General features: G+C 39.2%; 1 protein-coding gene across 4 annotated transcripts in view; it reads right to left on the bottom strand.

Moving 5' to 3' along the window:
* TRPM6 (transient receptor potential cation channel subfamily M member 6) overlaps positions 1 to 21,847 on the bottom strand; it is a 173,801-nt gene that overhangs the window by 115,150 nt on the left and 36,804 nt on the right. For all 4 annotated transcript variants that reach the window (XM_040449336.1, XM_040449334.1, XM_040449337.1 and 1 more), the window contains exons 2-3: positions 8,604 to 8,683; positions 4,977 to 5,015 (exon numbers count right to left, since the gene is read on the bottom strand). In XM_040449336.1, the coding sequence (XP_040305270.1) occupies positions 4,977 to 5,015; positions 8,604 to 8,683 (119 nt within the window). The remainder of the gene's footprint in view (positions 1 to 4,976; positions 5,016 to 8,603; positions 8,684 to 21,847) is intronic.

The raw sequence follows: 21,847 nt of genomic DNA, 5'->3' as shown, positions 1-21,847 counted from the left end.
AAAAAAAAAAAGAAAAAAAAACTAAAAATCTCTAATATGCAATACTTAAGGAGAGTCAGAAGATGTCTTCATGTAAAACATAATATGCATATTGAAAGGAATATTAATCAATGCAAAAAAAGATTCAACTTCAGAGAAACATGTAAACATAGAGCTGCCACAAATAAAGAGCCATGAATGAGCCTTGACTATAAATATAAATAATAAATTAATATTTGTAATATAAGGAAAAGTCAATAAATGTTCTTGCCAATAATTAGAAGGTGTGAAAACTATTTCAGATACATAGCCATAATTTCTTCAATGTAACAAAATAAACTAAGCAAATTAAAAGGTTAAATCTTTTTGAAACTAGAACTACATAAAAACTAACAAAATATAATAATAATCATATTGGCAAAAGGATGATAACCTTCTTCTGTTTCCTGAATTAGAAAACACCAGAAGGAAAATTTACAATTTGAGCACACAGAACTTGAAAACCTGAGGCAATGAAAAATCATATGTCTGCCGACCAAGAAAGTTATTTGCATCAAATGTGTCAGATCATATACCCATTGTATACGAAGAGGTTACTCAACTTTATAAGTGATTCTGGATTTTCATGTGTGTGTGTGAAAAGCAACATAAAAATGTGTACAAGTTATAGGTCTCTGCTAAGCAAGAAAACAGGATGATAAGGAGAAGTGAGAACAAGAAGTCAGAGGACCATTTTGGAGTTCTGCATGGAGGGGCTCTTGACTCAAAGGGTGGAGAAATAATCTCAAATGTATAAAATATACATAATAAGAATCTATCAAAGAGAAATGTATCACCTGGTCATCTTTTAGAACAAGGGTTAGTCTTCAAAATGAAAAAGGATTTTATTCATAAGCTGAATGATTCATTTCACTGTGGCTTTTTCAAACCGGACATGAGTGAAGGCAAACCATCATTCACACCTGGAAAGATAAATCACTAACTTTTCATAGGACTATTCTTCAGTTTGAACCCACTTTGCTCTAAGTATTTTTCTAGTCTAACCCATTTGATTGGGTCAATGTAGTTTCATTCTAGTTTTTACCAGGTCATTAAATTATGGCAAGATGTTCTCATAGAAGAAACCAATTACCCCCAAATTTAAAAAAAAAGCTTCCATAATCATCCTTTTAGTTAAAACTTTCAGAAGTCCTAAATTACATATCACTAACTAAAGACTTACCTTGAGAATCACCTTTGTAAAGGTGCTAAATGCCAATTCCTTCCCAAATTGCTTTTATACATTCTATAAAATACCCATCAAAATACTAAAAGAATTTTTCAGGGAATTTGACAAAGCAATTCTAACATTCATATGGATATGTAAATTGTTTAAAAGAGTAAAATGACTTAAAAAAAAAAAAGAATAAAGCATAGCGGACTTGCCCTATCAGATATCAAGATATATTACAAAACTATAATAATGAAGCAGAGTGGCATTTATCAGGAACAGGAGAAGTAGGTCAATGACACAAAATAAAATAAAATAAAATAAAATAAAATAAAATAAAATAAAATAAAATAAAATAAAATAAGATAAAATAGCTTAGAAACACAGCCATAGACATATGGGAATCTGTTATGTAACAGAGAAGATACCAGCAATGGCTAGGATAGACTGCTCAGTAACTGACATTGAGACATTTCATTCTCTTTATGAAAAAAATCAAACTAGGTCCTAGTTAGGTGCAAAAATTACAAGTTTCAACCATTTTTAATTTCTGGATAGTGTGAAATAGATGTTTTCCCAGTATCATCCACATTAGTTATCTCTAAAGATTGTGAGGTTGGGAAAATATTGCCAGGGAGAGGTTCTGGAGAATAAAGTAGGAAACAGAAGGAGTAAATGAAGCCTTCCACTTCTTTTCAATATATTCTTGGGTTTTCCTTTCAATGTCAGCAAATTTGAAGTAATTACTAAAAAGTAAAAATAATTTGAGGAAAGATAAAAGAGGTTAGCCAAATGGAAACTCTTCATCAGTGTTATGAACTGAACTGTATCCCCCAAAATTCATAGGTTGAAGCCCTAATCCCCAATGTGACTGTATTTGGAGATAGGACCTATAAGGCAGTACTAGTTTAAATGACGTCATAAGATAAATGTGAGACAGAAAACTGTCAAAACCTAGAGGTGAAAACAGGCAACGATCTCTTTGACCTCAGCCACAGCACTTTCCTGCTCGACATGTCTCTAAAGGCAAGGGAAATAAAAGCAAAAATGAAGTACTGGGACCTCATCAAGATAAAAAAAAAAACTTCTACACTGTAAAGGAAAAGAATCAACAAAACAGAAAGGCAACTGACAGAATGGAAGAAGATATCTGCAAATGACATATCGAATAAAGGGCCAGTATGCAAAATCTATAAAAAACCTACCAAACTCAACACTTGAAAAACGAATAATCCAGTGAAGAAAAGGGCAGAAAACATGAATAGACACTTTTCCAAAGAAGACATCCAGATGGCCAACAGACACATGAAAAGATGTTCAACATCACTCATCATCAGGGAAATACAAATCAAAACCACAATGAGATACCACCCCACAACTGTCAGAATGGCTAACATTAACAACTCAGGAAACAACAGATGCTGGCATGGATGTGAAGAAACGGGAACCCTCTTGCACTGTTGGTGGGAATACAAACTGGTGCAGCTGCTTTGGAAAACAGTGCGGAGGTTCCTCAAAAAATTAAAAATAGAGTTACCCTATGACCCAGCAATAGCATTACTAGATATTTATCCAAAGGATACAGGAGTGCTGTTTCGAAAGGGCACATGCACCTCAATGTTTATAGCACCACTGTCAACAATAGTGAAATTATGGAAAGAGCCCAAATATCCATCAACTGATGAATGGATAAAGAAGATGAGGTTTATATATACAATGAAATACTACTTGGCAGTGAGAAAGAATGAAATCCTGCCATTTGCAGCGACATGGATGGAACTGGAGGGTATTATGCTAAGTGAAATAAGTCAGAGAAAGACAGATATCCTATGTTTTCACTCATATGTGAAACTTGAGAAGCTTAACAGAAGACCATGGGGAAGAGAAGGGGGAAAAAAAGTTTCAAACAGAGAGGGAGGCAAACCATAAGAGACTGTTGAATAGAACAAACTGAGAGTTGATGGAGGGGAGGGGAGTAGAGAGGGGGAAATGGGTGATGGGCATTGAGGAGGGCACTTGTTGGAATGAGCACTGGGTGTTGTATGTATGCGATGAACATGGGAATCTACCCCCAAACCAAGAGCACACTGTGTACACTGTATGTTAGCTAACTTGACAATAAATTATATAAAGAATAAATAAATAAATAAACAAACAAACAAATAAATAAATAATTCAGCAGCAAAAAAATAAGTAAATAATAAGTGAGGTCATAAGAGTGGGCCTCTAATCTGATAGGGATGGTGTCTTTGTAAGAAAAGAAAGAGACACAAGAGCTCTCTTCTCTGTCAGCGCACAGAGGAAAGGCCATGTGAAGACACAGTGGGAAGGTAGCTGCCTGCAGAGCAAGAAGAGACACCTCATCAGAAATCAGCTCTAATGGCACCTTGATCTTGGACTTGCATGGCTCTGAAATAATAAATTTTTATTGTTTAAACCACCCAATGTGTAGTACGCTGTTAGGGCAGCTTGAACAGACCAACACACCCAGCAAGCTTATACTTCCTCCCCTCCTACAGCCGTGGACCGTGTTTTCCTTTCCCCATAATTTGCTAAACTTGGGCTTCTGGATTTTTTTCTTTTACAAAAATAAGTTTAACTCTGGGTCAATCCGTAATGTGAACTATGCTCAAAATTCAGGAAATTACATTTTCCTCCACTTACAAAGAGAAGGGTAAAACCTGTTATTAATAGATAGTTTAAAATGCAAATCACTGTTAACATTTGTATTCTGCTAAAGAGTTCATTTTGCCCATAAACTCGGGTAATATTGTGATTTATAATAAATATATATTTGGTCTTTGTCCCCATTTATGGCACAGAGCCCCTAAAACCCTTGAAATTCCCTATGTGATAAGAAAGATAAGGATGCTGATAAGAAAGACAAAGATAAAGAAAGATAAAGATAAACCACCAATGGCCAATGATTCAACCAATCATGCTTATGTAATAAAGCCTCTATAAAAACCGAAAAGGATGGAATTCAGAGAACTTCAGGTTGGTGATCGTATGCAGGTGCTAGAAGACTGACTTGCTCAGAAAGAACATTGAAGCTCCGTGCCCCTTCCCACATACCTGGCCCTATGCACCTCTTCCATCTAGCTGTTTATCCTTCCTAATATCCTTTATAATAAACTGGTAAACATAAGCCAATGTTTCTCTGAGTCTGGGAGCCTTGCTAGCAAATTAAATGACCCCGTGGAGATATCCTTGGGAATCTCTCATCTATAGCCTACCACTCAGAACCACAGGTGACAACTTGGACTTGGGGTTGGCACCCAAAGTGCGGGGAAGAAGAGCAGTCTTGTAGGACTGAGCTGTTCACCTACAGGATGTGACACTATCTCCAGAATTTAATTTCCTGGTGCTGTTGGAAAAAAAACATACACATCAAAACCGGTGTCAGAATCAGAGCTTGGTCTGAGCACACATCACTTGAAAGTCATAGATCAAACACGGTGCACAAAGCATCTTCATTATCCAAGTAAAATATAACATAGTCAAATGAAAAGGTAATGCTTTACAAGTATTTCAACTGCTAGAAGCTCTTGCCAAACGCCCTTGCCATTTACATGTCTCAGTAATTCAAGTAATCTATTACATTCAACAACTCACTCTCCTTCAAAAACATCCCACATTTGTTTTTAAAACTTCCCTTGGAGAGGTAAACAGGATCCACCAATAAAGTCCTTTCATTGAGTCCATTCAAGACGTGAGAAAACTACCCCAATAAGTTTTACACAGAGTGCCTAAATATTAAAAGAAATCTTATTTCTCTAAGTCTTACCTGATTAAATTCTGGCAGACCTGGCATCCTGCGGTGCATCTAAATTAAAAAAAAACAACAACACAACCTCTGTTAGTCTAGTGATACATTTTGAAAGCACACTTAATGCACATACCGCAAATATGTATTATTTTCCAAGGTCTAGCAAAATCAGCACGTGCTAGTACTCATGTATCATTTCCCAAATATTCCCATTTGTCATTTGCCAAATATAATTAGACTGCAGCAACCATGACCTAATGAACAGAACACTGAAATTGAAACCTAAATACCTGGATTTAAATCTCATTGATTCAATGATTCCTCCAAGCCCCAGTTTTCACATCTGAAAATAACATCTGCCCCATAAGGTTATTAAGAGGATGACCTGAGATAATATATGTAATGTGTCTTAGACTGGTGGCATTGCAGTATATATAATAATGGTAGCCATTATTATTATTATTACTCTATGAAGATAAGAGAATTCTTGAGAATTCTGAGAATTAAGAAAATGTATTTACATAGTATAAATATGTAAACATATATTTATAAATTATATACAATAATTATATATTACTTATATGCTGTATATTATATGATTTAGTAATATAATTGTATATAAATTTATATACAACTTTAAAACCATAAAACACTGTCAAATCAAAAGACGGTTGGTGTGATTATAAGTATTACCCTTATTAATCTTTCTTTTTATAATTCAAAAAAGAACCTTCTGATGTTGGGGGATCATGGTGATCACCACTGATCATATTTTAGGTATAAAGAAGCTTCAGTTAGAAGAGAATATTAGTTAAAACAATGGAAGAAAATATAGTACTCATAGGATCAGGATCATTCTAAATTATTCAGAAACAAATATTTAGGCCCTGTCACTTCTTCCTGTCCTAGCCTTTTGGGACTGTCTCTTCTCAGAAGCTTCACTTTGCCAGCAAATGAAAAATAAGAAGGAAAAAGACATTGTCATCAAGTCTATCAGATCAGTTTCTTATTAGGAATTACAAAAATAACAAACAAAAGATAAATTTTCATCTAAATTTAAAATCATGAACTATCACCTTTTTCTTGTGCACAGTCAGGAAGAAAACCTCATGAAAGATACAATTTTGAGATTCTTACTAGGATCTAAGAAAAAGGCTGGCAAACGAAGAACCATAATCATCCATTAATTTTTTTTCATAATTACACAAAATAGAGACTGCTTGTGGTAGATCTTGGACCATTCTATAATATGGAACTATGATCATTGCTATTCTCCTTGAGTCTATGGGCTAATGGCCTGTAGTTTATCACATTTCATTAACACGATGATTATGAAAATGATTTTCTATTTGCAGAAGCAGAAGGAGTTGCCGGAGCTCAGTCTGCCTTCCATTGTGACCATCGTCACATCACAAGATGTCATAAAAGCTGAAGGGAAAAAACAAGGTTACCTTGGCTTCTGTAAAACATTTTATAAGCAGGTAAAATGAGAACTACCAATCACAAGGCTTACAGACCACAGGTAATTCAATGAGGGTGGGGCTAGTAAATATTTAACAAAGGCAAGGATCACTGTTTTAGTGGTCCCCAAAGATCAAGAATTTCATGCTACCCTTCATAAGCATACAACTGTTGTTTCTAAACTTTAAATGAACATAAGGCCAAATGCTAAAAAAGATCTAAAAATAGAGTGCCCCTCCCAATTAAAATATGGCTCTTCTATTTTCTTTTTCCTTTTAATTTCTACTCCCCAAGGGCAATACCATCCAATCTTAATTTCATGAACCCAATTACCCTGGGGAATTTTCCATAGCCCTTTATTCTCCTATCTTTCACTGGCCGCTGTTTTGAACTTTGTTCTAAAAGTAGAGCTTCCAAAGGGTTCTCAAGAACTCAGCAAACTCAAGTCATTCCATTCTGACATCCACTACCCGCTCAAACAAAAAGTATATGGGGAAAACAGGGAACTCTGCATAATCTGAACACGGCGTCTTGAAATATCCCGAACTGTAACGATTTTCCATAAATGCTTGAGATGGGGAAAAGGAACATTCACAATATTTTCAATATTCAGTATTCAGAAGCTGTAAATTGTTCATCCAAACCAGGTAGAATGGACACAGCACCAGATATTTTCCTCATTTCTTTTTTTTAATTTGTTTTTAAATTATTTTTTTTTAATTTTTATTTATTTTGAGAGAGAGAGAGACAGAAAACTAACAAGTGGGGAAGGGGCAGAGACAAAGGGGGACAGAGTATCCCACGCAGGTTCCATGCAGACAGCAGAGAGCCTGATGTGGGGCTTGAACCCACGAACCGTGAGATCATGACCTGAGCCAAAGGCAGTCACTTAACCAACTGAGCCACCCAGGCACCCCCTTAGGTTTTGAATTTTAATTTCAGTATAGTTAACATCCAGTATTCTATTAGTTTCAGGTGTACAATAGAGTGATTCAACAATGCTCTACAGTACTCCGTGTTCATCCTAAGTGCGCCCTTAATCACCTTCACCATTTCACCCACCTCCTTCCAGTAAACTTCAGATTATTCTCTGCAGTAAAGAGTCTATTTCTCCGTTTGTCTCCCTCTCCTTTTTCGTCTTCCCCTTTGCTCATTTGTTTTGTTTCTTAAATTCCACAAATGAGTTAAATCATATGGTCTCTGCCTTTCCCTGACTTATTTTGCTTAGCATGATGATCTCTAGCACCATAATATTTGTTGCAGGGGTTCCCCTAATTGCCATTATTTCACTAAGAGAAATAGAAGCATCAAAGAAATGACAACCGCCACGATAGTAACAGTGGCTCCATCAGGGTGATGTCATTATGATAAGCCTTTTCTTCTTTATACTTCCCTCGGTCATTAAACAGATGTTTGTCAGGAGCGTACCAAGCAGCAGGCACGGTCAGAAGCAACTGGGTTTGGAGTAAGGAATGAAATCAACAAGGTCCCTGAGTTCGGCAGATTGTCTGCAATAATCATGTATTATTTTTATAAAGACAATGAAACAGGGGCGCCTGGGTAGCTCAATCAGTTAAGCATCTGACTTCAGCTCAGGTCATGATCTCACAGTTCATGGGTTTGAGCCCCACGTCGGGCTCTGTGCCGATGGCTCAGAGCCTGGAACCTGTTTCAGATTCTGCGCCTCCCTCTCTCTCTCCGCCCCTCCCCCACGTGTGTTCTGTCTCTCTCTCTCTCTCTCTCTCTCTCTCTCTCAAAAATAAATAAACCTTGAAATAAATAAATATATAAAAAGAAACATTGATTAAAAATAAAGAAACGCTCACTTTACAGATATATATTATTGAATCCTCTAGACAAATCGTATCTCTACGTTTCCACAAACAGTCCTCAAAGTAGTGTTGCTTTAAAATGGAAAATAGAGGGGCGCCTGGGTGGCGCAGTCGGTTAAGCGTCTGACTTCAGCCAGGTCACGATCTTGCGGTCCGTGAGTTTGAGCCCCGCATCAGGCTCTGGGCTGATGGCTCGGAGCCTGGAGCCTGTGTCCGATCCTGTGTCTCCCTCTCTCTCTGACCCTCCCCCGTTCATGCTCTGTCTCTCTCTCTCCCAAAAATAAATAAACGTTGGAAAAAAAAATTTTTTTTAATAAAAAAATAAAATGGAAAATAGAATTAAAAATTGTACCTGTGAGGGTCTTTTGAGCTAGGTATGATTTTGCTACATTCTCTCTTGTTGAACACTCCTTCAATCCAGGATTTCTGGGACTGAAGAGAAAGCGTCGTTATTTTTCATATTATAATTATGTAAGAAAGCAGGTGGAACTACAGTAGTTCTGGGAGGCGAGACATATTTAAATATCATGGAGACGAATCAAAATGTCAAGACCAACCCCAAACAGACTAAGCATTTACTGGCTTCTATCACAGACAACACAGACACAAATAAACCAAATGCGAACACAAAAATAATCACAAATAGATCCATAATCTCATTTTCAGCAAAATGTCCATAAATGCACAAAACTCTAGGAAGGAAGGAATAACTGAAGCATCATTTTAATCCTGTTACAAGTCACTTTTAAATCTTGTACCATAGTTCTATAGAGTGAATTTCAAGTTCTCCAACTTCAAAATTCTCACTCATAAAGTCCCACTTTGGTGAAGATTTCACAGGAAGCTGGAATCTCAGCAGGATTCTGTGGAAGGGCTTGAATCTCAAATGGGACTGCAGGAGATGAATTGAGGAATCTCATGCACATGACCTCAGAAGAACAGAGCTTAAAAACTGAGACACTGACTCCCAGTAAATGCCTCACATACAGAAGACTGAGACTTACCTCCTGACCAATGAACATCTGCCAAGAATCTCTCCTCATCCTCAAGCCAATGAACTTAATGACTTGGAGTCTGGCTGGACTTCTTCCTGTTTGCACTCCTTACCCATAAATATAGACCACCCCAAGCCTTCCATGGACTCAGGTATAGCTTGCTACAGCGTGCTTCCTGAACTGCAATTGTCTTGCTCTTCCTGAATCAACTCAATTTCTGGTCATTAGGGCTTGCCTCAGTTTACTTCTCTATTTAGGTAGACAATTTGATTCACATTCTATAAGCATGGCTTACCCCTGACTGTGCCGCTTCATGTCGCACAGCCTACAACAGTCCTTAAATCCTCATGGGACATAGGTACTCGTAATAAAATCTCTCCCATTCTACAAAACTCAACTCACAGCCATGCTCTCCCACGGGCCATGTTATCAATCCAGAAGCAGAGGACACTGGAGCCACGATAGACCCCAGCCAATTGATGAGCTTGGCCTTCTAATATGAAAATATTTTAGCTCATATCAACATATAAGTACATTACATAAAAATATAAACACATGCATTACCGCAGTGACAAAAGGGCAGTGGACGGGAACCCGCAAGGGGGCTTTTCAAACTCCATGTTACTGCCGCCCCCACCTCACTCTGACATCTGTTCTCATCCTACAGTTGCAGGAAATGCACAGCACCAGACAACAGGTGACGAATCCAGCTGTGCAACCTCATTCTCTGGGACTTTATCCTCACGTCCCAGATGCTCAGGACATGCCACCCTAAAACATGCTGCCTTGGTGTATAGGTTCTTTTGAGCTGTAGGCACTTGGAAAACGGCAAGTATGGTGAGAGGCTTTCGCTGAACTCTCCCAACTGCCTAAAGATGGATCTTCCACAGGAACTCAATTGTCATAAAGCCCTGGGAGTTTCATCAACCAAGAAGGATTGACTCTTATCTCAAGACAAGGGAGTAGAAGTCAACATCACACCCAGACAAACCTGGTCACAAACTATCATATCTCCCATCTATTCTTCTAAGGGCCCATTCATCTTTTCTACAAATCATTAACTCTCTCCTAAATTGCCTACACCCCCAACCCTTCCCCTATTGGGACAGAATATCAATTCTCAAATATCACCCTTTTTGGGGCATTTACTTTTGTTTTCCTGTTATGTCCCCATGCACCTATCAAAAATTAATAAATGTGCCTATCTTTTCTTCTGTCCGTTTATTACAGAGCCGGCCATCAAACCTAAGAGAGCAGGGGAAAAGTTTTCCTTCCCCCACAATTACAAATGAGGCATTTATGGACTCCCCTGTATACTTCAATATTAAACTCCTGGATTTTGTTCAATATGCGCCAACCCTAAACATAACTGCTGACTACTGAATGGAACTGTATATAAGCAGAATCCAGATCTTGTTAAGCAAAAAGGAGGGGGGTGGGCATTGACTGACTGGTTCCTGCACATTTTAAACATATCTATAAACAAGGAAAACTTCCCAGATCAAGCCCAGGTCATCTTAAAATCATTCTACCCTCTTTTTTTTATTTTTTAGACAGAGAGAGCATGAGGGCAAGGGAGAGGGACAGAAGGAGAGACATAATCTTAAGCAGGCGGCACACTCAGTGCAGAACAACCCTGGATTCATAACCTGAGCCAAAATCAAGAGTCAGACACTCGAGTGACTGAGCCACCCAGGTGCCCCCAAAATCATTCTACCTTCTTATCCCTTTTGCATAGTCAGCAGCTTTTTAAAAGCCATCCGCTAAATTGGTAGAGCACTAAAAACATAGAAACTTGGAAAAATTCAGAGTCACAGACCATGGAGTGAACTCAACAAAGTAATCTCAAAATCTACTTACTATAACAAGAAATGACACAACCTTTTGGAATTGGTAAGCCCTATTTCCACTACAAAAACTAACAACTTCATTTATTCATTCTGCAAGCATTTATTAAGTACCTAACTTTTTGCAAAGTACTGAGAAGAGTGCTATAGGGAAGTCAGTATGTTCTCAAAGAGCTCTTCATTCCAAATTGATTCAACCAATATATCGGATAGGCCTCCAGGCTGCATGCTGTCAACTCTATGACAGGTAAGACAAGCTTTTTGCTCTGATGTAACTTGGAATAAAAAGGAGGAAACATAATAAGCTGGTATCGTTAAACTGCACGTTCACCAGTTAACTATTAAAAAGCGCTCCAAAAAGGGTCATTGATATAGGAAACTAGATATACAAATTAAGCAGGCTATGTTGTCATTCATTCTTTTTAAGAGACTAGATTAGGTATCTGACTGGTAGGCCTATCTGAGCAAATTAATTTCTTCATGCCTGTTTGGTCATATATTGAAAATGGAGATAATAATAATACCTCATAGCACTGTTGAAAGGAATAAATTAAAGCTTTAGAATTTTCCCTGGGACTTATTAAGGGTCGATTAAAGCTTAGCTATTATTATTGATATATATAAAAAAAAAAAAATTAGCTTTTGGTTGGTAGCCAGGGAACTTAACTTTGATTTTTTTTTTTTCTTCCATAGGAAAATACTTCCTGACCTCCAAATCCTCCTCCTGGGACATCTCATACTTAAAAGAAATGACTTCTCTGGGTCCACCTTCCCCACTAGACTCTTGCTCTCATGGGCCCCACTGACAGTCATTTCTGTTACCCCCGGGGCCCAACCCAGTGATTACTGGAATGAACAACACAACGAACACGCATAAACTAGAACTTCAGGAATCCATGAACATAATTTTCCCTTCAAAGGTATAAACAGGAGACCTGTGCCATACCAAGAACATGGAAACTTTGTTCCTGCAATTCTCACGTCTAATCTCAAAACTATGGGAAAAGAAAATCAGGCCAAATTTGCAAGAGTTTCAAGCAATTCCCAGTTTCAAACTTTACTTTATCTTGTAACGATAGCCTTTTTAATACACTCTGCAGCACATACAGAAGAGGCTCTCACATTCAGATCAACAGAGAGTGGTTAGAAACCAAATGTTTGTTGGTTCTAATTCAATAGCCCAGATCCATTGAGGACAAATGTCCAACGTGGTGGCTTCTGCCACTTGGAGCAGCAAACTGTCGTGGGCAGTAGTTGGGGGTGGAGACTATGCCATTTCTGCAGCTATGATGGCAGCCTACAGAGCTGGGTGTTTTGCTGAGATGATAGATAGACAGACAGACAGGCAGACAGATAGATACTGAGGGGGGGGGGGGGGGGCGTTTGTTGACTGACATTACTATCCGGAGGAGGGAAAGGCAGAGGACAAAAAAGGGAAACTGTTGGTCTCGGGTTCTGTGTTTGCCTCACTCTAAAACATAATCAGATTGTACATACAATCCCAGGCCTGAGGGGAGGGCGGCCAATAGCAAATAAAGGTCTAAAAACAAATCTCCCAACAGAAGCTATACAAACTAATAATAAGCTTATCAGTCAATAAGCTATATGAATTCATCCCTGTCCTCAATGAAAACTATTTCTACACTGGGGCTTTTCAGGCTCCGAGAGAATAAACAGATCCTCTCTCAGGGGAATCTCTGAGAGGGCATCATTTTAAAGATTGTATTTTTAAAGTGATCTCTGCATCCAACATGGGGCTTAGACTCACAATTTTGAGATCAAAAGTTGTATGCTCCACCGACTGAGCCAGCCAGGCACCCCTGAGAAGGCATAGTTTTAGACACATTCCTTAATTAAAAAAAAAAAAAAATTCTGCAAATGATTGTTCTTTAAAATCCAGAGGGCTGTGCGATTGGGAGTGAAGGGGTACACAGATTACAGGTCATTTCTTTTTAAAAACTCGGTTGTACTTTCAAAAAATCTAATGTCTAACAAATGTTTTCCCAGGTGAAACTACAGGTTCCCATTTTTATGCTTCCCACACTATCTTTTTGTTTTTCTAATTCAAGTTAGTTAACATATACTGTAGTATTGGTTTCAGGAGTTGAATTTAGTGATTCATCACTTACATAGAACACCCAGTGCTCATCCCAAGTGCCCTCCTTAATGCCCATGACCCATTTAGTCTATCCCCACACCCACTTCACCTCCAGCAACCCTCAGTTTGTTCTCTGTATTTAAGCATCTCTTATGGTTTGCCTCCCTCTGTTTTTATCTTATTTTTCCTTCCCTTTCCCTGTGTTCATCTGTCTAGTTTCTTAAATTCCACATATGAGTGAAATCATGATATTTGTCTTTCTCCGGCTTATTTCCCCTAGCATAATACACTCTAGTTCCATCCATGTTGTTGCAAATGGAAAGATTTCACTCTTTTTGATCCCAGAGTAATATTTCATTACACACACACACACACACACACACACACACACACACACACACACACCACGTCTTCTTTATCTGTTCATCAATCAATTTTTGCCCACACTATCTTATACATATCACAGCATGAACAATGCTTAATTAATTGCTCTTACTCAAGTTGTTTTTCTCTTAACATTATTGTAATCTACTTTAAGATAGAGTGTTAGCTTATTTATCTTGGAATCGACGACACACAGGAGGCACCAGAATGGACCAGAGAAATACTATTTTCAGACTCAAGATGGACATTTGATATTTCTTCTACATGGCTTCTCCTCTGGAGCAAGGGCCTCTTCAAGACGAGGGACAGGCAGGTGGACTTCCACAGCGCACAATCTGTTGGCCCAGAGAAACTGCTTCACTGCAAAGCAAACCCATTCACTCGGAAGAGTCAGCTCAGGGCCTTCCACAGGGTTCTGTCCTCGTTCTACAGGGATGCTTCACAGGACTCACTTGATTGAAGATTAACAATCTTAGGCAAAGGGTGTGCAAACCTAAAAGAACCAAAACCCAAGGAGCTGGTTTGTCTACACTGCCACAAGTTGATCTCACTGGTTTCCAAGTAAATAATCTGTCCAGCAGGCAGCATTTAGGCATACTTCGTAAAAGATAATCTTGCATGTTTTTTCTTCTGGGGTAGGAGAAAGTGAGTGCTACTTTTGTTGGTAATGATTTTTTTGGGTAACATCGTTAAAAATGGAATGTCAACTGAATAACTCACAATTCCCTAGAATGCCAGTTCTCCTGTTTAGGTGAGAAATTTTGCCAACATTTTCATTTCCTGCCTTGTAGGGCAAAGGCATTTAGAACTTCAGAATGAATGTCTACATTATATAAACTCTTAAGTACATGAGTACAACATTTATGATTTCTCCACAGAGCCTAATGGGGCATTGGAAGAACTCAACAGTCACCTCAACAGCCAAGTAGAGTGTATCATAAATGTTCAAACTAAAATGATGTCTTACCCCAACCCTCTCCTTCCCAAATTGGTGAAAGTCCTCATTATGTCCTAAAACACAATTTCAAATAGCAGTGAGGAGACATCCTTTTCTCTGCTGTCACCCAGGCTTCAGCTTTATGCAGTCCCTTGGGGAATAAAACATGCTAAAAAAAAAAAAAAAAGTTTGTAATCTCAGATCATGTTAAATCATTTTGATAAGAAAAGGGGGAAAGAAATGGGAAGTTCCTCTATGAGTATTCTTTACAACTGTCCCTGGATAGTAAAATACAGAATTTAACTGAATGCTGGGCCTATTTGTTATAAAACTACTCTAATCTGTTAAGATTTTCAAATTAAACAAAATCAGTCGTGGGGACCCTGGATGGCACAGTCGGTTAAGTGTCTGACTTCAGCTCAGATCATGATCTCATGGTTCGTGAGTTTGAGCCCCACGTCGGGCTCTGTATTGACAGCTCAGAGCCTGGAGCCTGCTTCAGATTCTGTGTCTCCCTCTCTCTCTCTGCCCTTCCCCTGCTTGTGCTCTGTCTCTGTCTCTCTCTCTGTCTCTCTGTCTCTCTCAAAAAGTATATAAGCATTTAAGAAAATGTTTTTAAATAAATCAATAAATAAAATCAGTCTTCTCCAATTTCCAAGTAGAAAATATCCATGAATTTGTTATCTGTGTACATAGATGGTCTTTATTTATGCTCCAAATATCCTGTTAAATTATCCACAACTTTACCAAAACTACATCTGAGTGAACTACATAGTCTAAAAATCCTTTTCTTGGGGTGAAACTATACTTTTTTTCTTTTTTTTTCTTTTTTCTTTTTTTTTTTTGCCACAAGTGTCATTATTAGTGAAGCTATCCTCTTAAATAATCAACTTTTAAGAAACCTACCATCCTCTGGAACAATAATGCTTTTATTTGGAATTCCAGGTTGAAGGCAATTTTATTGAGGTCATCCATAGAGAGGTTTATATATGTGCAGCACAGCAGAAAGAACACTGCAACAGGATTTTACTTCTTGAATATCAGGAGACAAATACCACACGTCTAATTTGGAAAAAATTAAAATCTTCAGTGAAAGAATAAGAGAGAGAGAAAAGAAGAAAGACGAGAAGAAACAACAACAACAAAAAACTTAAGTGTGAGCGACTTCAATGCCATTCTACGTCCAGGAGTATACAAAGTTCAAGAGTGACAGTTCTCAGAACTTTGGGCCTTAGGACCCTTTCATAGTCATAGATATTAACAAAAAGCTCTCATTTATATGAGCGTATCTACCAATATTTATGAACTTAGGAAATCAGAACTGGGACTTTTTAAGACATTTATTTAGTTCATTTTAAATACCAGTAGTAAACCTATCACATGTTAACATACTTTTTATGAAAAAAAATTTAAGATTCATAAAGATTTTAAAGAGAAGAGCGTTGTCTTATTTTTTTACAAATCTCTTTAATGTCTGACAAGACAACTAGATTCTCACATCTGCCTCTACATTCAGTCTGTTGCAGTAAGTGGTTTGGGTTGAAGTATACAAAGAAAATTGGCCTCACACTGACATGTAATCGGAAAAGGAAGTAGTGTTTTAATTGCCTTTTTAAATTTTTTTTAATGTTTATTTATTTTTGTGAGAGACAGAGACAGAGTGTGAGTGGGGGGAGGGGCAGAGAGAGAGGGAGACACCGAATCCAAAGCAGGCTCCGGGCTCCGAGCTGTCAGCCCAGAGCCCCACACGGGGCTTGAACCCTTGAACCGCAAGATCATGACCTGAGCTGAAGTCAGACACTTAACCAACTGAGCCACCCAGGTGCCCCAACTGCCTCTTTAGGTACTGTGAATTGATCATATAACCTTAGGAAACCTCCTCTGGACACTCATAAGAGAATGAGCAAAAGAGGCAAATGTCTTAGTACCATTATTTGATTTTGAGGATCCTTTGAAAGGGTCTCAAAGACCCCCAGGAGTCCATGAACCACACATAGAAAACCATTGCCCCAAAGTGATCACATGTGGGCACAAGCATGAGCCAGAGACAGGATCTACGGTTTCCTTATTGGTCTTAGGTCCCACATGCTGTCTTAGTGTGTGCATCTTATTCCAATTGCACTGTAGTATTTCAACATCCCCTATTTAATCTGTTGCTCAGCTGAAAAAACATTTCAACCTAGAGAAAAAAAGCAATTAGAGATCAACTCTTCACGTACGATACTTTATGAGCAATGTAGGGACTTTTGAAAGATAACTTTGACTGTATTCATTTCTAGCCTTAGGGATGACTTTAGAGCCTACCAAATTCTCCATCCCAGAGATGTCACTGAAGGATGATAAATGGGGGATCATCAGCCCTTCAGAACCCATAGGTAGCATATATTCTAACAGTTTATCCATTCTTCCTTTGAAATATCAATACCTCTAAGAATAAGAGCTTCATTCATTCAAAAATACTTTGGTTCATAAATAAATTTTAAAAGGGGGTGGGGAGGTTGCCTGGGTGGTTCAGTTGGTGAAGCATCTGACTCTTGATTTTGGCTCAGATCATGATCTCACAGTTCGTGGGACTGAGCCCCAAGTCGGGCTCTGAGCTGACAGCACAGAGCCTGCTTGGGATTGTCTCTCATTCCCTCTCTCTCTCTGCCCCTCCCCGGCTCATTCATTCTCTCTCACATGCTCAAAATAAATAAATAAACTTAAAAAAATACTTTGGTTGGCATATATTATTCTTATAAAAATAAATAAAACTGTGTCCCAAAGACCAACACCAAAGGGGGGGAAAAAAAACCCTATGTTTATAAATAGATACCAAGTATGGCACAAGACCAGACTATGGGACTCATTGGAAAGAGAAACCCCTCTGCCTATGGATATTTGGGAAACCTTTAAGGAGGACGTGAGACTTAGGAAAAGCCTTGAAAGATGACAAAGGTTTTGAGAAGTGGTGACAGAATTCCATGCTGCTTAGACATGCAGAGAATTCTGAGAATACTTATGGTAAAAGCCATGAGTTCCCTGGGGAGCAGAGAACAGAGAAGATGAACGAGCCAAGTACCTCTGGAAATAACTAAACATATGGTGCAGAGAGTTCAGGGAATAAGGAACAAAGAGTTACCAATGCGGATAGTGATATGATACCTGAAGTAGAGAATGGAGAAAGTTTCTCTCTTCAGTAAAAAATCGGCATTATTACAAAAGCAGGACCATTCAAAGAAGAGCTAAGATGGGTTTAATCCTGACAAGAAAGTACGGAGAATGACGATTTTGTCCATGATCAGCGAACAGGTTGAGAGAGATGTAGGAACTGGGGTGCAAAGCAGGAGGCAGCTAGTGTAATACACCCTTGGGAGAAGCAACATTAGGAACAAGAGCCGCTAAATGAACCCTATCAAGCAACAGCCATCATTAGTGTAGCCTTCCCTAGATGTCAAAGGCCACACTAAGTGCTTTATGTGCCTTAGCTACCGTAATATCCACATCTGTGTGATGGATACAATTATTACCACCTTTTCATGGAGGAAGAGCAGGTTCTACCAAATACCAGAGCCAGAGATCTCTTGCAATATGTTTAAGAGACAAAATTGAAAGAAGCTTATTTCATGTTGAGAAAGCCTAGACCTTGTTTATAGATAAAAGAGAAGTCAATACAAAGAGAGAGAAGTTGTAAGAGAGAATGGAAATGACTTTAGAGACTGTGGGGGTGAGAGGTGGGAGGAGGTGAGGAACTGGTATGAACAGCTAAGAAGGAAGGCTCGGCCTTGAAGAAAATGCATCCTCTTCCAACAGAGGCAAGGAGAGGATGACCAACGTTTCCTTCTAGGTAATTCTGCCCAACACCCTATTACCTATGTGCTACAGAAGTCAGCCCATTTCACTCTGAAGGCTGCGAATCTCAGCATTCTCCTTTGGCCCTCTTTCCACGGGAGAAAAAGGAAGGAAGGAGATACACATGTGCAATCATAGTGCCCTTTCTTATCACCAGCTATTATACAACAGCACAATACACTATATGTTCTATAGATCAAAAAGCATAGGAGATACTCTCTCAACAGAGGATTCACCAAACTTAAGCTAGATGGGGAAGATCAATTGGATCCCCCTGGATGCTCTAAAGAGTAACGTGTCGCATGATATTCCAAGGATGTCCCCCAGTACACCAACCTAAAAATGTGTGCCTCAGAATATATGGGTCTACAGACATCTACACTAAGCAAGTAGGAATTTAGTGTAAAGGATAAGAGTAAATATTAATTGGAGATCACTGGGCAGTCAGACTGGCAGGGCAAGGTATAATGACAGGAAAGGAAGCAGGGGAGAAAGGCAAGGTAAATGTCCTTTCTTTGCTAGCCTGTAAGATATCTCCATCAGCGAACTGGAGAAATCTTTATCTTCCTGGGTGATTGACCCCAGAGGTTGTTACAGCAACATCCAACTGTCCAGCTGTAAAAATGTTCGTGAGCATTCCTTTAGCTGCACTTAGAAACAGGCACTCAACTTTCATTTAAAAAAATTTCACTGGAGCACCTGAGTGGCTCAGTCAGTTGAGCACCTGACTCTTGATTTCAGCTCAGGTCATGATCCCAGGGTCGTGGGATCAAGTCTCGTGTCAGGCACCAAGCTAAGCGTGGAGCCTGCTTGGACTTCTCTCTGTCCCTCTCTCTCTCTACCCCTCCCCTGCTCACATGCTCACTCTCTCTCTCTCTCTCAAAAATAAAATAAAATAGAATAAAATAAAATAACTTTTTACATAAATAGAGCCATATAACACACACCGTTCTTCACCTTGCTTTTTCTTCACTTATTAATAACTTGGACATCCTTATGTACTTGTACACATACAGTTGCCTTCATTCTTTTGGGGGCTGACCAGTATTCCTTTGCATGGAAGTCCCATAATTTATTTAGCTAAAATACGTACCACATAGCTTTCATGTGCATGTATATCTATCTGTCAGAAATGTCAACATTTCTTCAAAAAAATGTTTTTAATATTTATTTATTTATTGGAAGAGCACAAGTTGGGTAGGGGCAGAGGGGGGGGGGGGGAACAAAGATCTGAAACAGGCTCTGAGCTGATAGGCTGACAGCAGCGAGCCTGATGTGGGGCTTGAACTCACAAACCATGAGATCAGGACCTGAGCCAAAGTCGGACACTTAAACCGACTGAGCCACCCAGGAGCCCCGCTAGTAAAACTTTCTAAGTGAATTCAAACATTGTCACGTTGCCCTCCATAGAGGTTGTGCCAATTTATAAACAAAAGGTATGAGTTACTAATAACTCTTAAATGTTAGCAAAAACACTGGGTATAATGCATTTTAATTGCTTTAGGGAACTATAGTATTTTTTATTATTAATACTCAACTTCCAAAAAATATTTGAAGTGACCAAATTGCTTCAATTTAAAAATAATCTAAAATAAAATAAAACACCAAAAAATGTACTTGTCTGAGGAACAAGAATCTCCTTAGGCATCCAAAATGGCTTTAGTGTTCAGAAGTGATAAAGTGTCTTTGGCAGAACTTTGCCAACGTGTGATATTAAGTAGCAGCAAGACAAATAAAGACAAGAAGACTTCAACCAAAGAATCTCAATGAAAAGAGTACCAGTTTTCTAACCGTTACCTATGAAAGTCACATCTTCTTTGAGAAGTCATGGGTCATAGTAGAGAAAGAACAGAAGAAGCAAGTACAATACAGGGGTTGCCCATGGCAGTCTATTCATTGTATGTAACTCAGCCAACAGGGTAAATAAAACCCACCCTATTTACCTCACCAGGTTTAAAAGGTTAACAAAAAAACATCTGACTTCAAATTAATCTGTCTAAATCTGTACCCCTTGTGTCCCCCACCTAAGCCTATCCCTCACCCGTATTCCCAAAGGGCTCACCAGTTTACCCAGGTGTCCAAGTTTGAAACCAGAGCACCACGGTTAATTCTTCCCCATCCTTACTTCCCAGTCAGTCAACCACCAAGACCTATGGATTCTATTTCTTTTTCTTTTTTTTTAATTTTTTTTTTTCAACGTTTATTTATTTTTGGGATAGAGAGAGACAGAGCATGAACGGGGGAGGGGCAGAGAGAGAGGGAGACACAGAATCGGAAGCAGGCTCCGGGCTCTGAGCCATCAGCCCAGAGCCCGACGCGGGGCTCGAACTCACGGACCACGAGACCGTGACCTGGCTGAAGTTGGATGCCCAACCGACTGCGCCACCCAGGTGCCCCATGGATTCTATTTCTTAAACATCTCTTGCATCGGCCCATGTCTCTCCATCTATATTGCCACTATCCGGAAGTCACCATGAATTGTTGACTCGATTGCCTCCCAACTGGTTTTTCTGCCTCCAGACTTCCCTTCTCCGATCCATTCTCTGCAGTAAAGCCTATAATCTTAAAGTGAAAAGGTAAACATGTCATTCTCACCTTAAAACTTTCAGGGGTTCCCCTGATGTCATCAGGATAGTTTAGAAGTCCATCACCAGGTGTACCGCCCACTGCCTACCACATCTGAGATGCTCCCTCTCTCATCTCATCCCTTGCCTCTCTCTACTTCAATTTCTATATTCTAAATATACTAAACAACTTTGTATTCTCTGAATTCACCTCCTGTTCCCTCCATGCCCTTCTCTTCCTAGGATAGTCTCTACTCCCCTCCTTTCTCCACCAAGATAGACATCATGAAAACCTTCTTGGAAACTCTTTTTCTGAATCTCTGAATCAAGATCTCCTTCCATGTGCCTCTGATCCTTCTGTGCTTACCCCCAGGCACTGTATAATCATGACCTATTTAGACTGACTACACTCAGCTCTGGAACATAGGGAACTGCCTTGTTCATTGTAGTATCTCCAGGGGTTACCTGAGTTCTGGGTACACATTTGAGCATTCTACCAGAGTTCCTTAAGTATATCCTGGGGACCAAAGGTAGTATATGGGAGGAAAAGAAAATATTTTGTGGCTCTATAAATACATGCAAATAGTGTGATTCTCAAGAAAAGATAAATCCATTATTATCCATTATTCTCCTAAATATATTTGACCAAGAATCATCTCTGAGGGAAATAGACACTCGTTTGCACAGGGTAAACTTTTGGGAGATTCTTTTCCAAGAGATTTCTAACAGCTCTCAATTAAGAATGTTCCCTCCCCGGGGTGCCTGGGTGGCACAGTCGGTTAAGCGTCCGACTTCAACCAGGTCACGATCTCACGGTCCGCGAGTTCGAGCCCCGCGTCGGGCTCTGGGCTGATGGCTCAGAGCCTGGAGCCTGTTTCCGATTCTGTGTCTCCCTCTCTCTCTGCCCCTCGCCCGTTCATGCTCTGTCTCTCTCTGTCCC

This window comes from Herpailurus yagouaroundi, unplaced genomic scaffold, assembly GCF_014898765.1.
Source record: "Herpailurus yagouaroundi ecotype Mexico unplaced genomic scaffold, PumYag 199, whole genome shotgun sequence".
Classification (NCBI taxonomy): domain Eukaryota; kingdom Metazoa; phylum Chordata; class Mammalia; order Carnivora; family Felidae; genus Herpailurus; species Herpailurus yagouaroundi.
The sequence above is the reverse complement of the archived record's forward strand: the minus strand, read 5'-3'. Positions and strand labels throughout refer to the sequence as shown.